General features: G+C 40.6%; 1 protein-coding gene across 3 annotated transcripts in view; it reads right to left on the minus strand.

Annotated features, from left to right (window-relative positions):
- Positions 1-22388, minus strand: part of akap9 (A kinase (PRKA) anchor protein 9) — a 248150-nt gene that overhangs the window by 10378 nt on the left and 215384 nt on the right. For 2 of the 3 annotated variants that reach the window (XM_068006479.1, XM_068006463.1), the window contains 9 exons: positions 21871-22062; positions 19639-19803; positions 18496-18652; positions 16923-17145; positions 15140-15290; positions 10973-11671; positions 5717-5967; positions 3710-3824; positions 2033-2218 (listed from right to left, as the gene is read on the minus strand). In XM_068006479.1, coding sequence (XP_067862580.1) covers positions 2033-2218; positions 3710-3824; positions 5717-5967; positions 10973-11671; positions 15140-15290; positions 16923-17145; positions 18496-18652; positions 19639-19803; positions 21871-22062 — 2139 coding nt within the window. The remainder of the gene's footprint in view (positions 1-2032; positions 2219-3709; positions 3825-5716; positions 5968-10972; positions 11672-15139; positions 15291-16922; positions 17146-18495; positions 18653-19638; positions 19804-21870; positions 22063-22388) is intronic. The other variant, XM_068006470.1, reaches the window with a different exon arrangement.

Below are 22388 nucleotides of genomic sequence, written 5' to 3' on the forward strand. Positions count from 1 at the left end.
TCTCCACCAGTGGCAATCAAGCAGCTGTACATATCTAGCTGAACGGCTGGACAGAACCATTTCTTTACCAAGTCACAGGAATTCTAACATTTTTACAAATTTTATCTGTTCACATTGAGATTGCCAAGGAAACCCTGATTACCGAGCAAAATGTGGCAAAATGTTAATTACACATTTGGTCAGTTCTTTGGCCATTATCTCTATAATGCTTCATTTCATGGAAGGATGGAAAACAAACAAGTGGAGGTTATCTTGCCCTGATCCCCATTTATTTTTATTAGCATTTGTTTCAATTTCTTTCTAAAGCCTGTTCAGATTACTTGAATTCACATATTTTAACTACAAATTTGAAACTGTGATGGGAAAATTAAATCTAAATGTTCAGTGCATTGCTTGCAGTGGGGGGAAAGAGAAAAGAAAAGTCTCAGGGTATTCCAAATGCTTTTTGCTCTGAACACTAGAAAAAAAAATGTTGGAATCTTACTGCCATCTCTCCCTGTATGAATAAGGAAAAAAAACAAAATGTCAAAACATTGATTCAAGTGCTTTAGAAATCACCAGCTCTACATTAAAACTGCATTTCAGAGAACTGAAAGGAATTAAATGTTTAGAAATTGCCTTTTCTGCAGTTCTTGACTTACTACAAGTGTCACTGTAGACTGGCAAATTCTAAAGTGCTGTAAGCATTTAACTAATGTGAAACTGTACATATTAGTTTTATTAGAAAAGATGGGAAACAAAAAGGAGACAGAATAAAAAAGCAACAGCTATAAATGATTACAGAAAAAGATAAATAAATTCAAATGTTTAGCATTCCTTCCACAGCTCATCACCTCTTCCTTTTAAATTGCTGCTGATTTGAGCATTTTAAATACTGTCTTTTGTACTTCTGTAGCTTTTACAGATTCTGTATTATTAAATAGTCAACATCCTCATCCCTATTCTTCCCTAAAAGCGGAGTCAGTGGCCACAATTTTCTTTGAGGGTACAAAATCTCTTTCTCCCTAGCTAACCAGGCACACAGACCACTAGAGGTTAAGTAGGCAATTCAACACTCAGCTGACCATTAAGTATATAGAATGTACAGCACTGAAACAGTCCATTCGGCCCAACTGGTCCATGTCAGCGTGTTTATGCTCCACACGAGCCTCCTCCCACCCCTCTTCATCTAACCCTAAGTAATGCAAAAGAGCAGTCCAGAGATATCTCTCCTCCTGCCAGTGGCCTCTGCCTAGCTTCTTCCTACAGCAGTGTCGTTCAGTTCAGCAACAGTGGAATTGTACAGTACCAAGGAGTCCAGCCATTACTCGTGTATTTCTGGAGTGGCTCATGTATTCCCTGCTTTACCTAGGTAAAACTAGAATGCTTTATTAAGTCACTCCATGCAAAATTTTAAGCCAGGAGTGAGAACAGTTTCGATACTAGAAAGTTTCTCCGTGGAATATTTACACTGACGAAAAACAGGAAACACCGGCCTAGGTTTTCTAACCTTAATGCCGACTGTAACCGATTAATTTTAATTGGTTAGCGTCAGCATTACAATTGGAAACCTCTGTAGTCATGTCCACAGACTACATTGTGATTTTTTTGATCAGGGTTTCACATTTTCATACAATTGCTTTCTCAACATTTTGAACTCTTAATATTCCCAAATAAATAAATCAACTGCATTTTGAAAGCATTGCACACGTTCAGGCTGAAAGCTTCAGTCTTAAGACTATATACTTATAAATTATGAAGATAAAGTCAAACTTTAAATACAGAATTTAGAGTAAATTAAATTGCATCGTAATTTATTGAACAAAATGTTGCTGGACAATTTACTGTTAAATCAATTTTTCTACAAATAGAAATATTTGTATAATTCTTTCATTTCATAGAGGGAATTTTGCTAATCAAGTTTTAAGTAATTAGGTTAAGGCTATTTGGCAATGTTTTTAATTTATTGTATCAATGGTAAGGGTTGCTGAACAGCATGTTGGACTTCAGTTTTTCTTTTACTTCCATTAGTTTTTCTATTCGTAGCACATACCTGATCGCTACTTGAACCATGCTGACGATATTTTCGAACCTCTTCCTCTAGTTTCAGTAGACTGTTGTGCAGTTCGTTCTTTTCTTCTGTGAGTCTGCTGACATAACCAGTCAGGTCTGCATTTTGCCTCAACAGTCGTTCAGTGAGAGTACCAGTTGATCCACTTGAGGGAATTATGATGTTCTGCTGGAGAATCATATATAGACAGGTTACTTAAGAATGAACACTTACTATATTTCTGTAAACAATTTTACAACACCAAGTTATAGTCCAGCAATTTTATTTTAAATTCACAAGCTTTCGGAGACTTCCTCCTTCCTCAGGTAAATGTTCAGGAGCTCCTCGAAGCCTACGCATTTCCATCACCGGCATCTCCACATCATAACTATATTTCTGCATAGATGCTAATGTGAAAGACTAAGTTTAGCATTAACGATTTTATCCTCTGAAGACACAATGAACCTCAGATTGGATCTGGTTTTAGGGCCTCAAAATCTGCACAGAATCAGAATCAGTCCCCATCACTTATAGCGGGCACATTGGTGCTAACGCGATTTGCCCAAAATACGTGGTGTGGTCTATACTTCAAAGTGTTCTGTTTAAAGCCCATTAATCTCCCCCATTGTTGACTATACCTGAACTATCCTGTACTAATCAGGTACATAGGAGGCACTGCTGAAATTTAGTGCTATATAATTCTGACCCGCTCATACTTTTCTCTGGTGCAATTATACTACAGTTATTGTGTATGATTCCGCACGATTCTCACACTGTTGGGATATGGCGAAGAACCACAAAATTCTCACTTGCACTTCCACATTGATGCTGTCCACAGAGATCAGTCAACTTTACCAAGCTTCTCTTCAACTGAATTCCTCGTGTGGCTCCATTAGCGAGAAGTATAATAGGTAACTGCACCTTAACAAGGTTCAAACTACTCACTGAACACCAGTTTATACTCAAAATATTTGGCGCGCTTAACATGCTGCAAGTGGCGACTCTGTACTTGACAATAATGGTAATGGCAAATGGTTTGCGCTACTTACCTGATTTTAAACATGGGCGGCTTAAGTGGTGGGGACTGTTCTGGGCCACAGCACCAGCTACACAAAGCGGTAGTTGCTACTCCGAAGAGATGGGTTGTTGTACAGTGGAAGACCTTACTGGACATTGCAACTTTTGGCTCAGAAAATAAAGCACAATTTAAGGACTTGCAAAAACCTTGGATTCACCAGGAAATAAGATAACAAAGCACTAAGTAACCTGCTCAGTTTATGGAAATAATGATTGGTCTACAGTATTTTCAGTTAGTGGCAAAGTTTTTTTTTTGACCCCTTCTGTGAGGAAGTAGCTAGACTCTACTCAGTGCCTTCCATGATGAGGAGATAAGGAATTAATCATGTAAGGACATTCCGGGTCTAAACCTGCCTCTGTGCCAAAGTGATTTCTTAATTAGTATCTTTTGCCACCCATAGGTCAGCAGTCAAATCTTAATTTATTCAAGCAAGGTTATTTAAGAAAAACGCAATGAACTGAATAATGTTTCTACAGTTAAGCCATTTCTAATTTTTATAGAATGAAAAAAGCTCCATTTTGTGGCATATGCTCCCCACATCAGCAGTAATTAGATCACATAGAAAGCAAAAGAATTATAATCTTAGAACAATTCAACCTCACCTCTGGAGGTACAGGGGTTTGCAGTTGTTGTAACTGTGATGCCACATCCTGAATGCTATTCTGTAGCCAAATCAGGTCCTCATCATCTGTGGTTTCAGTGCTGTGCTGCATCCTGCTGTAAATCAATGAAGCAATCGTTCATATCTGATCAGTCAATGAAACTTATGATTTTAAAATATGTAAAATGATCACAAATACTAACAGCAGCCCATGTTAACATTTATTTCCTTATTTTTACTGTTTTCTCTGCTAGCATCATGCAAAAGTCCCAGCAAACAGCGAGCACAAAATTCCCTCTAAGGCTTCTGTTAATATCACTCAGGTGACAGAAGACAGATGATGTATGAAATTTTAAATGAAATGGAAAAATATGAGTCAATTCACTCAAAACAAATGGGAATGCCTACAGCATCAAAACCTTTCCAAAGTAGTTCTGTATCTCAGTGCAAAGTAACCATGTGATGTTATTGTGGTTTCAGACAATTAGCACCACAGTGACCTGATCTCCCTTCTGGAGAATACACATTTGAAAATAATTTAAAATTCAGATACTTCAAAAATAACTCAATCTGCATATTTTAATTGATAAATTTAATTTTATTAAAATTCAAATTAATTATAAACTGTAATTAAGCAGTATCTGGAGTCATAATCTGATGAGGGCTCATGTCCATTTGTCAACTGATTTGTGGATACATGACCACGCACTTTGGGTTCGATTTCCGACCATTGACTATGAATGGGTGCCAATCTAGTTCACAATTCCTAGCATAGCCATTTAAGACCCCAGTGACTGATGAGAACTGTTCACATCTAAAACCATTATAAAATTGCTGAGCTGGCAAATCAGGATTTACGGATGAATGTGCAATACGCTCCACATGTTATTTGGCTGGCTCTTCTTCTAAGGGAACTTAGTAGAATCACAGAATGATTACAGCATAGGAGGCCATTCAGCCCATCCCAGCTCTTTGTAAGAGCAATCCAGTTAGTCCCATTCCCCCACTCTTTCCTCGTAGCTCTGCCAATTTTTTCCTTCAAGTATTTATCCAATTACTTTTTGAAAGCCATGATTGAATCTGCTTCCTCCAAACTTTCAGCCAGTGCATTCCAGATCATAACTACTCGCTGCATAAAGAAGTTTTTCCTCATGTCGCCTTTGGTTCTTTTGCCAATCACTTTAAATCTGTGTCCTCTGGTTCTCGACCCTTCTGCCAATGGGAACAGTTTCTCTTTATTTAATTTATCTAAATCCTTCATGATTTTGAACATTCCTATCAAATCTCCTCTTACCCTTCTCTGCTCTAAGGAGAACCCCAACTTCTCCAGTCTATCCACATAGTGTCTAGCATGAGGGAGTCTCTGTTCAAGCTTGGTCAAAATTTCACAAACTATTTAGCACATTAACATTCATGAACAGGGCAGAATATAAATCTCTGCCCCCAATGTCAAGTGGCATTCCCATCTGGGAGGGGAGGCAGAAGAGGAGATGGAAGGATAAAGATGAAAAGAGAGTGGAGATTCTGAAACAATTATTAATTCTAAGTAATTGTATTAATCTAGTAATATTCATACCAAATTAAATAGATATTCAACTGCTACACAGATAAGTAAGATGTAGTTTACAAATTAGAAAAAATCTCTTCCAAAGTGATCTCCACAATAACCAAACAAAAACTGAGCCTTTAAAATAAGTGTGCTTTTCTACAGTAAAAACACAGAACACTGGTCCACTCAAGTTAAAATATTAACAATTCCTAAGAAAAATGGCCTGCCACTTCTAGAAAACATTCATGCTATGACATTTAGAAAGTCAATCTTCTAGAATTTTCTGTTTCTCCTTAACTAAAATTGTTATTAAATGTTGTTACTGTTTGTTCAGAGCAAGAGGAATTCATCAAGTAACTATGAAAATTTGCAAGAACTTTACAACAGAACACACTTTTCTGGTTTTAACACGTTATACGGCAAATAAAGCTGGAGTATATGATTTCCGATTCTTTATACCTGGTAGCAGCTTTGCCGGCCATTGTTCCAAGTTTGGAAATAATCAGCTGCATCTTCGGTTTGATGCTCTCCAGGTTAATATTTTCTCCAGATGCAGTGTCTCCTCCATCAATTTCAGCACCATTTACTGGCTGAATGGACCACTGCCTGCTAGTAACTGATGCACTCTTTCCAGTCTCTGTTGTTGCCAGCTTCTGCTGAATAATCCAGTTTCTTGTTCTATCAGTTGATAGTCCAATTTTGCAAGTGTTCTGCAATCATGGGCAGAAATAAAATCATTTCAATGACTTAAAAGAAAACTTTAATTGTAGCAGCAACTTTCCTCAGACAAACTACAACATGCCTTTTAGTTTGCAAAGCTTTTATAAAACTGAAGCAATTAAACGTTGGCGATACAATACTTCAACTGAATTATTGTACGATTTTGAGAACTATTATCTACTTCTAAAAATTTAAACATTCGTTTTTGGTAAAAAATTGGTATTTTCAGTTTGGGCACACATTCATGATTTTAAGTAGTATGGGTAAGTTTAAACCCAATAAATTATTTGACATTGTCACAAATCCTATAACTGGGACCACGGACTCGAGCTCAGAAAAGGGAAGGTGAACACACAGATGATAAATATATGGAAAAGACTGCCCTGGAAGACAGTGGAGACAGTCAGCATTAGCAAATTCAAGACGGAAAAGGGTAGATACAAGGGTAGTGGCAAAGAAAGGGATTGAAGACTATGAGAGAGCAAGTGTTGTAATGGTATTTTCTGAATTTTGATATTGACCAGTTGGAACACAATAGTCTCTTTCAGTGCTCTATATTCTTATATTCCCATGTTGTCTTGCACAACACTTTATTGGTTTGTATAAAGAACAATGTGCAAAGATGATTGGTAACCCAACAACTTTGTGTCAGCTGTTCTATTTTTATTATAATTTAACCATAAGCTCGAATGAAAGCAGAAAACTACCGTCAGCTTGTGTTGCCAAATTTGTGCCTGGCAACATGACAGAAACTGAGTAGGGTTTTCCAGGAAGAGGGCCTTGCTAAAAATATCCAATAATGACATGCCTCTTTAACCAATAGAACAATGAACCGTTGTTTGGGAGGATACTGTTGAAAAATCGTCAAACCTCATGCACTGCTCCAGGGCTCAGCTGTACATGAAACACTAGAAACATTTAACGGTTGGCTTTACTCTCCTTTTAATTTGGGAACAACTGGTCAAAAAACTGTAACAAAAAAATTGTCAGCTAAGGAAGTGGAATTTAGCATACATTTATCTTAAATTAATCTGTTTTATTGTTGCTCAATTGCATGTTACTTTGAAATCATATGAAACATATCAGCAGTCTATCTTAAAACGGCTGCCATTTTGCAAGACAAAATTTCCTTTTTTTGGATAAACATTTATCAGGAAACCCTTATCTGTGTGAAAAAGTGAAACCCCAAGGAAGATTTATTTTACTTCCGAGAGTACTTAATTGCATCTCAAGATAGCCAGAAGGAAAAGTTGATAATTATGATTGCAGGCCAGTATTTGATTTTGTCATTGTAACTTGGCATATGAGTAAGCGCATTAGAAAAGAATAAAAATAAAGTTTAGATTCTGTATTGCACTGAGGAGCTCTCCACATGTGCCCCAAGTCATATTAGACAGTTCATTTTGATATCTATAAAGTGACTACTACCTTTAGGACACAGAATTGGCTATGCATTTTCCATTCCACATTTTTCAACAAATATCTACCTCATTTATGGACTTTGGTTTCAAATCTAATAATGTATCTTACTTTCTCGTTCATTTTTCCCCTATACCACTCCTTTCCTGAAGAGGATGACCTATATTGAAGAAACAGTTCTACAGGGACCCATATCCTCGCCATCAAGATTGCCTACTTCCACATCCATAACATCGCTCATCTCCGCCCCTGCCTCAGCTCATCTGTTGCCTCTAGACTCGTCTCCAAATGCTATCCTGGCTGGCCTCCCACCTTGCACCCTCTGTAAACTTGAGCTCATCCAAAACTTTGCTGCCCATATCCTAACTCGCACCAAGGCCCGTACACCCATCACCCCATGTGCTCGCTGACCTACATTGGCTCCTGGTCCGGCAATGTCGGATGATACAGTACAGAAGGCGGCCATTCGGCCTATAGTGCCTGTGTCAGCTCTTTGGTAGAGCTATCCAATTAATCCCACTCCCCTACTCTTTCCCCATAGCCTTGCAATTTTTTTCCCTTCAAGCATTTATCCAATTCCCATTTGAAAGTTACTACTGAATCTGCTTCCACCACTCTTTCAGGCAGTGCATTCCAGATCATCACTCGCTGCGTTAAAAAAAATGTTTCCTCATGTCTTCTCTAGTTCTTCTGCCAATCACCTTAAATCTGTATCCTCTGGTTACCGACCCTTCTGCCAGTGGAAACAGTTTTTCCTTATTTCCTCTGTCAAAACAGTTTATGATTTTGAACACCTCTGTCAAATCTCCTCTGCTCTAAGGAGAACAACCCCAGCTTCACCAGATAACTGAAGTCCCTCATCTCTGGCACCATTCCAGTAAATCTCTTCTGCACCTTCTCTAAGGCCTTGACATCCTTCCTAAAGTATGGTGTCCAGAATTGAACACAATACTCCAGCTGAGGCCTAACCAGTATTTTGTAACTTCCTTGCTTTTGTACTCTATGCCTCTATTTATAAAGCCAAGGATCCCATAAGCTTTTTTAAACAGCCTTCTCAACTTGTCTTGCCATCTTCAAAAGTTTGTGTGCATACACCCCCAGGTGTCTCTGCGGTTGCACCCCCTTTAAAATTCTACCACTTAGTTTATATTGCCTCTCCTCATTCTTCCTACCAAAATGTATCACTTCACAATCTCTAATTGTGTACTCCCGGTAAGTCGAAGGGAACACTGTTTTGTTATATAACGTAAAATATATTAGAGTAAAATATATTAGATTTATGGCTCTGAGTAAGTGAAATTCCATTTTTATGATTAAGTATAATGGGCGAGCGATATCTACATTTTCATGGAAAATGTAAATCAGTGATTATATGATTCCCCCAATATTCCCAGACTCTAGAACCTTCTCCCACTATTCTGATACTTAAAGACTCCATCCCTATTACTCCTACCCGCTTCCAGTGCTCCCACATCCCAAGATGCCCTTTCTAACACTATTAAAACCACACCACTATCCCCTTCTTTAGTATTACTTCTTATCTTTGTTTGATGTCCAGAATTCAGAGTACGATGGCCCATCTTCACCTCTGCCTCAACTTATCTGTTTCTGAAAGCCTTATCCATGCTTTTGTTACCTTCAGACTTGACTATTCCAATGCTTTCCTGGTGGGAGTCCCATTTTCCACCCTCCATAAACTTGAGCTCATTCAAAATTCTGGTGACTGTATCCTAAACCCGCACCAAGCCGTGTTCACCCATCGCCCCTGTGCTCGCTGACCTACATTGGCTCCTGGTCCACCAATGCCTTGATTTTAAAATTCTCATTTTCGTTCAAATCCCTCCATGACCTCGCCCCTCCCTAACTCCATACCCTCCTTTAGTCCTACAACCCTCCAAGGATTCTGCGTTCCTCCAACTTTGACGTCTCGTGCCTCCCCCATTCCCTTCGCCCCACCATTGGCAGCCGGTCTCATTCTTGGACACATGAATCTCCATCAAAGACGGGCACCTCAGCACCTCACTCTACCGCAAGCCCACAGACAACCTCACAATGCTCCACTTTTCCAGCTTCACCCTAACCACGTCAAAGAGGCCATCCCCTATGGACAGGCTCTGCGAATACACAGGATATGCTCAGACGAGGAGGAACGCGATGGACACCTACAGACGCTGAAAGACGCCCTCATAAGAACGGGATATGACGCTCGACTCGTCGATTGACAGTTCTGACGGGCCACAGCGAAAAATCGCACAGACCTCCTAAGAAGACAAACACAGGACACAACCAACAGAGTACCCTTTGTCGTCCAGTACTTCCCTGGAGCAGAGAAACTACGCCATGTTCTTCGCAGCCTTCAACATGTCATTGATGACAACGAATACCTCGCTAAGGCCATCCCCACGCCTCCACTACTCGCTTTCAAACAGCCACCCAACCTCAAACAAACCATCGTTCGCAGCAAATTACCCAGCTTTCAGGAGAACAGTGTCCACGACACCACACAACCCTGCCACGGCAACCTCTGCAAGACATGCCAGATCATCGACACAGATACCACCATCACACGAGAGGACACCACCCACCAGGTACATGGTTCATACTCCTGTGACTCGGCCAACGTTGTCTACCTCATACGTTGCAGGAAAGGATGCCCCGGAGCATGGTACATTGGTGAGACCATGCAGACACTGCGACAACGGATGAACGGACACCGCACAACAATCGCCAGACAGGAGGGTTCCCTCCCAGTCGGGGAACACTTCAGCAGTCAAGGACATTCATCCACCGACCTTCGGGTAAGCGTTCTCCAAGGCGGCCTTCGAGACACACGACGACGCAAAATCGTCGAGCAGAAATGGATAGCCAAGTTCCGCACCCATGAGGACGGCCTCAACCGGGATCTTGGGTTCATGTCATGCTACATGTAACCCCACCAACGAAAAAAAGTTATCTGTTTTTAATACAACGGGTCATTCTCTCTCTCTGCCTTTCGGGTTCCTCTCTCTCTCTCTGTCTTTGTTATCTGACCCAGTGTGTATTCAGTATTCTTAAATGTAAGGTGTCCCAGACTAAACCTGTCGGAACACCATCCACTCCTTTGATTGCTGTAATTATCTCTCTGCCGAGGGGTGATAACGGGCAGTTGGAAAGATTATCTGTAATCACCAGACATTGTTCTCTGACTATATATGCGATTCTTTTATGGAAACCCTTCTTCACTCACATGACGAAGGAGCTAAGCTCCGAAAGCTTGTGATTTAAAATAACGTTGTTGGACTATAACCTGGTGTTGTATGACTCTGTACATTTGTCCACCCCAGTCCATCACCGGCATCTCCACATCGTAAAAACCTACGTCTTTAACCAAGCTTTTAGTCACTCATCCTAATATCGCCTTCTTTGGTACGGTACTAATATTAATCTGATTATGCTCCTGAGAAGTGCCTTGGGATATTTTCCCAAATTAAAGGTGTTATTTAAATGCAAGTTGTTGTTTTTGTTGTAATGAAGACTCTACAATTTTAGTTATGGCAAGTTGCAGAGACAAATAATTTGACAAGTTACAGAACGTACCTCAGTCTGAGGAAATTTTTCAGTGACAGCTACATCTCTCTCCAGTTGATTTTCTGCGTCTCTTTCAATTCTCACTTGCTCAGTTTCCTGTAATGCCAGAAGAGTTTCTTTCAATTTTCCCTCCTCTCTTTGCAATTTTAAAACTTCATGTTTTTCTTTTTCCAGCTGGTGCAGGAGCTCTTTTGCTTGCAGCTGCAAGGAATCCACTTTCTCCAGAATCAGTTTGTGCGATTCTTGCTCCTTTAACAGAGCCTTCCTATGAATCTGTTGCTGTTCCTCAAGGCGCTGTCTCAGCTGAACTGACTCAAGTTTATACCTTTCCATCTCACTCACCAACTCTACTATACGGTTATGCTTAACTTCTAGCTGTCTCTGTAGCTCCCCTAGAAGCACCTCAGGTGTTCTCCCAGCTGGCTTCTGCATCCCTTCCTGCTGCTCCTCCATACTCTGAAGCTGCTTAGAGAGCTGACGTTCTCGTTCTAGTGCACTGTTCAACTCAGAAGCTCTGGTTTTCTCAGCATCTATGACAATCTGGAGCTCAGAGATGCGGCTTTTCTCATGTGACAGTTCAGCTTCATGTAGGGTTTTCTCAGAATCTACATTCTGTCTGAGTTCATTTATTGTCAGCCTTTCCTTTTCCAAAACACACTCCAACTGCAAATATTTTTTCCTTTGATCCTCAAGTGCGAACTTCAAGTCCTGAAATTAAACAAGAGCATGGTTTTCTAATCCATTAAGTTTGCTATGTTTATCTAAAATATATCTTAACTTTCAAATTTCTGGAATATGTGTGGCTATTTTAAGTTGCACATCTTAGTAGTGTTTAAGAACATAAGAAATAGGAGCAGGAGTAGGCAATACAGCCCCTCTTGCCAGTGAGTATAGGAATAGGAGAATAGACCAGATGAATGCGTGGCTGGAGGGTTGATGGAGGAGGGAGGGAGGGTTTAGATTCCTGAGGAGTTGGGACCTGTACAAGCCGGACGGGTTGCACCTCAACAGATCCGGGACTAATATCCTCGCAGGGGAGTTTGCTACTGCTGTTGGGGAGGGTTTAAACTAGAGTGGCAGGGGGACTGGGAAACTGAGCGGGGAGTCAGAAGAGAGTAAAGTTGAAAGCAGCAAGAGAGGGGAGGACCCAGGGGAAATTTACAATACAAATAGTTGTTCAAGAACAAGTGAAAGGGAAAAGCGTAGAGCAGCAGAGAGTGTACTTTAGGCACTACAGATAAAGTGAAAACCAGAAGGTGTAAAGCAATTAACCCAGCATCAAAGCTGAAGGACAGGTTAAGGTGTGTGGTCCAACTAAGAGTTCTATATACAAACGCACGGAGTATAAGGAATAAATTAAATGAACTACAGGTTCAAATTCAAATTGGAGGGTATGACATGACAGCAATTACTGAGACATGGCTACAGAATGGTCAGGATTGAGAATATACCAGGTTATAAGGTCTACAGGAGAGATAGGGAAAATGGAAGAGGGGGAGGAGTAGTCTTAGTGATTAGAGATTAAATCACTTCAATAGTAAAGGAGGATATAATGAGAGGTAAGCCAACAGAGACCTTATGGGTTGAATTGAGAAATAGGAAAGGATCTAAGACTATAGAGGGAGTTGTGTACAGGACCCCTGACAGCAGCTCTGAAGTGCTAGATTGTATAAATGCAGAGATTAGACAAGCGTGTAACAAAGGTATATTGGTCTTAATGGGGGACTTTAACCTTCACACAGATTGGGAAAAGCAGACTAGCAACTGTCAGAAAGGTAGTGAATTTCTTGAGTGTGTCTGGGATAATTTTCTTTAGCAGTATGTCCTAGAGGCAACAAGGGGGCAAGCCATACTAGATTTAGTAATGAGTAATGAACCAGATTTAGTTAACAGCTTAACTGTGCGTGAACATCTATCCAATAGTGATCATAACATGATCGAGTTCAAGGTAGTGTTTGAAAGGGAAAAAAGTGAATCATCTACTAAGATTCTGGACTTTGGTAAGGCTGACTTCAATGGGATGAGACAAAGACTGTCCGCAGTAAACTGGGCAAATCTGTTAATGGGTAAAATGACTGATGATCAGTGGGAAATGTTTAAAGAAACATTTAACGTGCTACAGAACCGGTTTATACCTGAGGGACAAGAACTCTACTTGCCAAAAAAAAGTTATGGATAACTAAAGAGGTAAGGGACAGTATAAGACATAAGAAAAGGGCATACAAAAAGGCAAAAAATGGCACAGATACAAAGATCAAAGGGTCACAAAACAGATAGTAAAAGCTACAAAAAGAGAGTATGAAAAGAAACTTGCAAGGGATATCAAAACCAATACGAAGAACGTTTATAGTTATATTAGGAAAAAGAGGGTGGTCAGGAGCAGTGTTGGCCCCTTAAAAACTGAAAGTGTGGATACTGTCATTGACAATGGGGAAATGGCGGACATGTTGAATAATTACTTTGCGTCGGTATTTACAGTAGAGAGAGGATAGCATGCCGAAAATTCCAACAAAACTAATATTGAATCGGGGAAAGGGACTCGCACCCTCGGAAGGACATATCGGCCTTGGAGGGAGTGCAGCGTAGGTTTACTAGAATGATACCCAGACTACAAGGGTTAAGTTACGAGGAGAGATTGCACAAATTGGGGTTGTATTCTCTAGAGTTTAGAAGGTTAAGGGGTGATCTGATCGAAGTTTATAAGATATTAAGGGGAACAGATAGGGTGGATAGAGAAAAACTATTTCCGCTGGTTGGGGATTTTAGGAGCAGGGGGCACAGTCTAAAAATTAGAGCCAGACATTTCAGGAGTGAGATTAGAAAACATTTCTACACACAAAGGGTGGTAGAAGTTTGGGAACTCCCTTCTGCAAATGGCAATTGATGCTAGCTCAATTGCTAATTTTAAATCTGAGATAGATAGCTTTTTGGCAACCAAAGGTATTAAGGGATATGGGCCAAAGGCAGGTATATGGAGTTAGATCACAGATCAGCCATGATATTATCAAATGGCGGAGCGGGCTTGAGGGGCTGAATGGCCTACTCCTGTTCCTATGTTCCCTCGAGCCTGCTACGCCAATCAATCAGATCATGGCTGATCTTCGACTTCAACTCCACTTTCCTGCCCGATCCCCATGTCCCTTGATTCCCCTAGAGTCCAAAAATCTATCTATCTCATCCTTGAATATACTCAACGACTCAGCATCCACAGCACTCGGGGGTAGAGAATTCCAAAGATTCACAACCCCGAGTGAAGAAATTCCTCCTCAACTCAGTATTAAATGGCCGATCCCTTATCCTGTGTCTACACTCTCTAGTTTCACACCAAAAAAATAAAGTCACAGTCAGCTTTAAGTTATTACAGGTGAGCAAGTATTTTTTTCTGATTTTGCTAAAATTGCTTACCAATATAATTTCCCACACAAAAAAACTCCAAAAAACAACTATTTTTATTTCAACATGCAAATCAGAAATTTCACTGAAATGTTATAAACCATTTCCACTTACTCAATTATATGGCAGGAGATAGCTAATCTACCCAGATCTTTAAAAAAAATGATCTGATCATAACCCTTCACTCCACCAAATCAACTTCAAAATTAAGGTTAAACACAATTAAACCCAGCAATCTTAAGGTTGACATAATGCATTTTGCTGCAACACATTCAAGCACTTTATTTCATTCAGTAGTGCTTCATCTTCTCTGTGGACTGACAGGTAGCATCAATGTACAAGACATCTTCAGTCACCTGCATCATATACAGGTGGCTGAATGAAGTTCCATGGGGCAAAGGCACTGAGGACGCAGCTAATGATGCACACCAACTCCTTTTAGCATTATACATCATGAAGACAGCTATAAGCATCAATTACTTATAAAAGTTTTTAATTTGTTCCTTTCAAAATTATTTTAGTGACTAAACTTAAAGTTTTAATACCATTGTTTTATTTTTGACCCAAAAAGCATGCATTTGCTCATAAATATGACCTGAATTCAGAAGATCTATAGGTCTACTAATAACACATTATAGACTATTCTAAAATATGGTGAAGAGATCAATGAAATCAATCAGGAGTTTGGGGAGGGGGCAAGAGAAGGTGGCAGTCAATAAAACATTAAGCATCAGAGCACTACTTCTTTGAATCACATTTGACAGACAGGAAAAGCATACAAACCTCCAATTCCTCTCGGTCTCGCTCTTCTTTTCTATCAACCTTACACTTTTCCTTTTCCAGTGCCCACTGCAGTTCCCGTGCCTTCTTCTGTTCATTTGCCAGTGCATCATTTAGCATATCTACTTCAGCTGCCTTGTCAGTTAACTCGACTCTAAAAAGTTTAAATGGTCAATGGAAGAAGTTATTTTGTGGTTGGTGTTTTATCTTTATGATATATTAGAAACGTTAATGGCTGGGGAAAAGCTATATAACTTTTCTTTAACACATTAGTAAAAAATATGCTCATTACATGAGCTACTTTGCTGATTTCAGATATCTTCTTCTGAAAGACTTGGTTTAAAAAAATCCATAATGAATTAGCAATTTAAAAAAAGAGATGTATGTACCACTTTAACAGTAAGGACATACGAGATCAAGAACGTCAGTATCAAAACTAATAGGAATATATACATATATCTCCCTTAGGTGAGAGGAGACAAGGTAAGGAACGTACAGAAAGTAAAACTTAATTTAAAATTCTTTGCAGCCCTACAACTCCCTCAGAACTCTCTGTTCCATCGACTCTGGCCTTTTGTGCATCATTATTGGTAGTTGTGCTTTCAGCTGCCTAGGCCCCTCACTCTGGAAACGCAGCAAGGTTGGTGCACTGACTTGCAAGCCCAATTATTGGATCCACAATTCATTGAGAGGCTTTGCGCTAGCAGTGAAACCTCGCAAAATTTATCCTCTAGTCTTAAAGAACATACTTGGAACAGAAAACTTCAGTTTAAAAGTAGTGAGTCTTATCCCCCATCCTTGTAGCATTGCTAGCAGGATGAAGACTCCAACATTACTTGTAAACTTAAGGAACGTATAAGTCTATTAACAAGCTTTATTAGTGGTCACCATTAGGCTCTGAGGGGGAGAAATTCAACTTGGGCCAGTTTCTGGCATAAAATAGGCGGTGCAATCCAAAAGTTTTTGCCCTCAGGCCCGACTGAAACTGGACTTCATTTACACTAAACCAGCAAACTGCGGACGCCAATCTGGCATTTTGATGCAACTCGTCGGTTGGGGCCTGACCAATTACGGCTGGCTCTGATGCTGAGCTGGACCACAGGTAGGTCCTTGGAGGGGGGAAGGAGGTGGAGCTGGCAGCAGCCCGTAATATTTTTATGGAGCCAGGAGGAGCACACATAGTCCTCCTGGTTCCACAGAAATGAAACTATTAAGCAGGTTTCTTACCTTTTTTGATAGCCTCCAGCAGTCTGTTTAAGGATCGCTGGTTAGGCTACTCAAAACACGGAACAACTGGGCAAAGTATGCGTGGTGCAATCTGGGTCCTACAACTGGTATTTGGACCTCGATTTGCATATTCAAGGGATCTTATGCCTGTTTTAAGCATGCCCCCGGCACACCCAGAAGTCACTGGCTTCCAATTTGACAGCTGCCGCACTTAAGGGGAGATCAGGCTCAGGAGATCATGGCCCGAAATTCATCCTCCAGCATTGATGTAATGCCCAAACAGTGCAACAATGTTGAATTGCCCCCTCCCAAATGTTTAGCCAGAGCTTGGTGAGCCAAGCATTTTCATTGCTATTTGTCAATTCCCAAAGAGTAATCTTGAAAGGATCTATAAACAATCATTTTTGCTTACTTCTGCAGTGCAGTCATCATATTGTTTATATTGCTTTCAAATCAACAAAGCATTATTTTTTAAAGAAAAAAACCCTTTTTGCTGATGCAGTAATTTCAGGGTTACAGATGTAGACAATTTGCTTGATTGAGCTAGATACTTATTTACCTTAGCATCTCCAACTCTTTAAAGTGTTTGTGTTGTGCCTTGAGTGTTGTTTCAAGTTCCAGTTTTGTTTGAGAAAGTTCGTTTTTCAGCTCTGCCACAAGCATCTTCTCTGAATTCAGGTGGTTTTGGAGTTCAGCTCCCTTTTCCTTTAGCGTATTCAATTCCATCTGTAACTCGAGAACCTGAGCCTGCTTTTGTTGCAAATTGTTCCCCAGTAGTTCCACTAGAAGTGAAAAGGTGCATCAACTCACTGCTACAAATACAGACTTGAGATACCAATACAGATGGCTTGAGCTACACACTCCGTCATTTTAAAGTCATACATTCTATCTTCATTTATTTGACAAAACTTGCATCAATTTGGGAAGCAGCGAAGTAGAGTAAGTTGCAACATTTTTGATCAGCAAGGGAGTCAAAGGATATGGGGGAAAGGCAGGAAAGTGGAGTTGAGGTAAAAATCAGATCAGCCATGAGGGGCCAAATGGTCAACTCATGCTATCTCTTATGGTCTTTTGGTCATAGGAGTTTCTCCATAGAACAAGCTGAGAAATGCAAAACTAAGGTGCCACAGCAGGAGGGTTAGATTACACTGTGACAGCTTTCATTATAAATGTAGATTTGGGAATTTATAATAGAAATAGTTGACACAAGAAAGGCAAGCAAATGTATGATTTTTTAAATATATTACAGCCAATCTCCAATGGTGTTACACACAGGGAGTCAAAACCAAATTCAGTCTTTAGGTAAAGTGAGATTAGAGGGTGGGGGAATAATTGGACCAGGGCATTCAGACCAATTTCAGTTCCCATTTTAAAAAGTTATTCATTCTGTCCCTAATTTTATACATTTTCCATTATAAATATTTATATCCACATTTATAATGGAAAATGTTTATGGATTGTCACATTGTAATCACCCCCCCCCCCCACCTGTGGAGGTGCTATAGCACCACCATTGGCAGAGGACACAATTACAGTGTGACAAGTTTAGATAGGTAGTTTGCATTATTAATGTGGACATAGGAATTTATGATGTAATCTTTATCAGCAGGACAGTAGAAATCTTAAAATCTAGTTTTGGTTAAGTCCATGTAAAATAAATTGTGAAAAAGTAACTCTATCCAGATGAATTCTGTACCATCTAGGCAACTTTCTTAATAATCTGATTTAATGATGCTAGCTTGATTGCTAATTTTAAATCTGAGATAGATAGCTTTTTGCCAACTAAAGGTATTAAGGGATATGGACCAAAGGCAGGTATATGGAGTTAGATCACAGATCAGCCATGATCTTATCAAATGGCGAAGCGGGCTCGAGGGGCTGAATAGCCTACTCCTGTTCCTATGTTCTTCCCCCACGCCCCCAATATACTTAGATCCATTATATGATGGAATGACCGCTAGAAATCAAACCACCACCAAAAAGGACAAGCTCAAATTACAGAGAATCTTAAAAGACAAACTCCAATCCTAATATAGGTCATGGCACAAAATCAAGTAATTCTTAAATTCTTTACTATGACATAAATATAATCAACAGTTTAAATTATGAGTCATCAGGAAAGTCAAAAACACCTTCATTTCTTTGTGCACTGTGTTCTTCCACAATCACAGGTTTCCTGTCACCCTGTTGAGCTCTGTGCAGATAAGACCAAAGTTCGCGTATTTCCATCATCATACTATTCCTATCTGCAGTCATTAAATGTTCCACATCAGCTCTCCTCTGGGTTTCCTGTGGCAAGCAGAAAAGGAACACATTCTATCATCCATGCTTGTGTTACTTCCAGACTCGACTATTCCAATGCTGTCATGGCTGGCCTCTCACCTTCCACCCTCCGTAAAGTTGAGCTCATCCAAAACTCTGCTGCCCTTATGCTACCTCACACCAAGTCGCGTTCATCTATCACCCTGTGCTCGCTGACCTAAACTGGCTCCCGGTCTGGCAATGCCGTGATTTTAAAATTCTCATCCTTGTTTTCGAATCCCTCCATGGCCTCGTCCCTGCCTCGCTCTGTAATCTCCTTTAGCCCTACAATCCTCCGAGATCTCTGCGCTCCTCCAATTCTGGGTTCTTGCGCATCCCTGATTTTTATCACTCCACCATTGGTGGCCGCGCCTTCAGCTGCCTAGACCCTAAGCTTTGGAATTCCCTCCCTAAACCTATCTGCCTCTCTCTCCTCCTTTCAGTCATTCCTTAAAACCTACCTCCTTGACCAAGGTTTTGGACAGCTGTCCTAATATCTCTACGTGGCTCAGTGTCATATTTTGTCTGATAATTCTCCTGTGAAACTTCAAAAAACTCAGATTTACACATTCTGTCCTGCTTTAAAGCCAATTTTCCATCTAGTGCCATACTTTATCACCAATTCCACGAATCCTCACAGTTGTTAATCACTAATGTGTAACTTTTGAAGTTCTCTGAAAATCCAAGCTTATACTAGTCACCGAATTATATTTGTGCACTACGTCAGCTAGGGTGTTTTAATTTGAGAAAAATATACAGGACCACAAGCTAAATTAAAAGCAATAACTGAGTTATTAAGAACCTTGCAAATGACTCCAAAACAAAGGATACCTATGTCAGATAGACTGAGTGGCTCAGCAGCTTTACCGCCATAATGTCCAGTATTTAAATAGGACACCCAGAAAACCAGCTAAACATATTTCTCAGAAAATTAGAATTTGAAGACAAAGTCACATTTTAGTAAGGAGAGATACCTGTTCTTCCAGTAAGTTTAATAATGTCATTGCATCCATACTATTCAGGGATGAGGCTTGTGCATGAAGAGCAGCCATAAAGACATCGCGTTCTTTGTTAAAAACATGCTGAACAGCTTGGAGAAGTTCACGCCGCCAGTCTGTGATGTTTTCAGGAGATAAAGCCTGTAAGAGACATTGATAATATATTTTACACATAACTCTACCCTTTTAGGTAGATGCCACCGTTGAAAGCTAGGAATATGGATCTTTCAAAAAGTTATATTTAGTCCTGTTAATTAAATTTCTGTAAGCATTACTGGATATTAGTTTTACCATTATGTCCTTTGGATGAGACATTAAACTGATGGCCCATTTGCTTGTTCAGGTGTGAAAGATCCTATGACACTATTCAAAGAGGTACTATTTGAATAGGAGGAGAGTTCTGTCACGGCCAACATCCCCTGATTAACCACCACCTCTAAAAAATGTTTGTTTGTGGGGCCTTGCTTGCCTACTTAACAATAGTCAAAAGTAATTAAGTTTCTATTAAGTGGGTGAGCAAACTACTGCAGACTTCCGTCAATGTCATTTTCAACCAGCTGCTAGGATATCAAGACTGGTGATGACTCCCTCCAATTTTTCTCATAGCAACGTGACTGAGATTGGAAGCTTAGTGAATGCATAGGGTTCAAATTTATGTTCCGCCAGTCTCTGATGATGTATGCCAGTGTTCAAACTCGCTGTTATATCATGCTGCCAGACTAAAGGTATTTGAAGGTTTGCCTGAAGGCTAAAGTTTTTATAAATTTAACATGAGACTTAGGCCCCAATATTTACAGGGAGGTGACGAGGGAGCGGTAAAAATCCGGAAATCCCAGAGGTCCTGTTGAATTTAATAGCAGGACCGCTATCATTTTTTAATTCTGTTTCCTGCCCGGCAGCTGGCCAAATTGACACGCTGGAAGGCAGCTGGGCAGGAAAGCCAGCAGTAGGAGATTGCAGCCAGGGACCAATGGGGACAGTAGCTGGCAATCGGGAAAGATCGGGGGTTGGTGGGAGGGGTCAGAGCCCAGCAATCGGGAGGGAAAGACCGAAGGTTGGTGGGGGGGGAGTTGGAGCTCAGAAATTGGGAGGGGGAGGGAAAGGTCGGAGATTGGTTTTGGGGGGGGGGGGGGGGGGGGGGGGGGAGAAACGGTGTTTGGAACCCGTCAATCGGGAGGGAGGGAGGGATCGGCAGATCATGGATCAGGCAGCTCGAAAATCGGGGGTTGGACCCATCGCGGCAGCGAGGAGAAGAAACGATCGGCAGAAGGTTTGCTTGTGGGGCCGGGGGAGCACTCCAGTTCCTCCTGGCTCGCAAGGAGTGTTTTAAAAAGCACTTACTTTCTGCACCCAGCTGCTCCCGTCTCTTTTTCACTGCCAGGTTTCCCAAGCCCGAGAAACCCAACCGACAACTGTTAAACTTACATCAGGCTCCCAACTGCACTGTGGAGCCTGATTTAAATATTGTAATGAAGTGTCCCGCCTCTCCAAGACGAGACACACAACCCATTGCTGTAAAAATGGCGACAGGTGCGTACGGGGCGGGTTGGGGTCATGTTTCACATTTCAAAATTTTTAATCACCCCCCCCGCCTCTTTCCCGTCTGTTGTGGGGAGGTTAATATCGACCCTCAGGCTCTGAAATTGTATTGTGGGATACTGGTAGATGAATTCTCGACACTTTGGGTGAAACACCTCTGTTACGTTAGCGGAGGTGGTAACCTGTTTAAGACTGACACAGGTGAGGAAGCCATTAGTTCCATTTTAGCTTATCCATTCAGAAAGGATCTATTGTTCACCAATCACAGAGAACAAGGAGAGATTTTTTTTTAAAACATGGAGGGTTGAGAGTATGCATTCAATAAATCTGTTAATTTGTGAGCTGGCACCATGAAAGGTTTGTGGTAAAAACCCAACTGGCTCATGAATGTCCTTCAGGGAAGAGAACCTGTGACTCCAGTCCCACACTATGTGGTTGAATCTTAATGCCTTCAGGATGGAAAACTGTGATTAGGACTATTTGCTTGCCTGCAGGATAAACACCAACACAGACGGTTGGGCTAAATGGCCTGTTTCTGTATTGTAACTTCTACGTATAAACTAGAGATGGACAATAAGCACTGCTTTGCCATTGCTGCCCACATCCTGAAAACAAATTTTAAAAATCTAATACCATTAAAGACACTATTTAAATATTATGTATTCTTACCTTTGCTTCCCCACTACCCTGAACTTTGGAAAGCACATCTTTAAGCGACTGCACAATATCCAAAAGTCTCTGTCTTTCCTGAAGCCAAAAGTCTGGGTAATTTTCTAGATGTTGCTGTTGTTCTTCCAGGTAGGGGGATTCTGAAAGGGACAACACCTGCATACCTTCTTGATGTACCTCTTGAAGTAAAGACTGTTTAAAGTGAAAAACAGTTGATTAAAAATTTAGGTAGTCACCTCATTCTGCTGTGTTACTGCTTTAGAGGCAGGTTACTGCTGTAGATATATCCAATACGCTATCTATAACAAAGGCTCTAACCTTTACTAAAAAAAACAACCATTCTTCAGCAACTTTTGAAAAAAAAAGATTTTATATGAATTTTTTTGCTGAAAGTGAGGGATGTTAGTAGGGAATGGAACACTTTTCTTTGGCATACACTATCACCGTCAAGTATTCTAAATTAGATACAGAGTAAACCTCTCTTTACTCTACCCCAACAATGTGTCTGAGTCCACCCT

This window comes from Heptranchias perlo, chromosome 2 (genome assembly GCF_035084215.1).
Source record: "Heptranchias perlo isolate sHepPer1 chromosome 2, sHepPer1.hap1, whole genome shotgun sequence".
Taxonomy (NCBI): Eukaryota; Metazoa; Chordata; class Chondrichthyes; order Hexanchiformes; family Hexanchidae; genus Heptranchias; species Heptranchias perlo.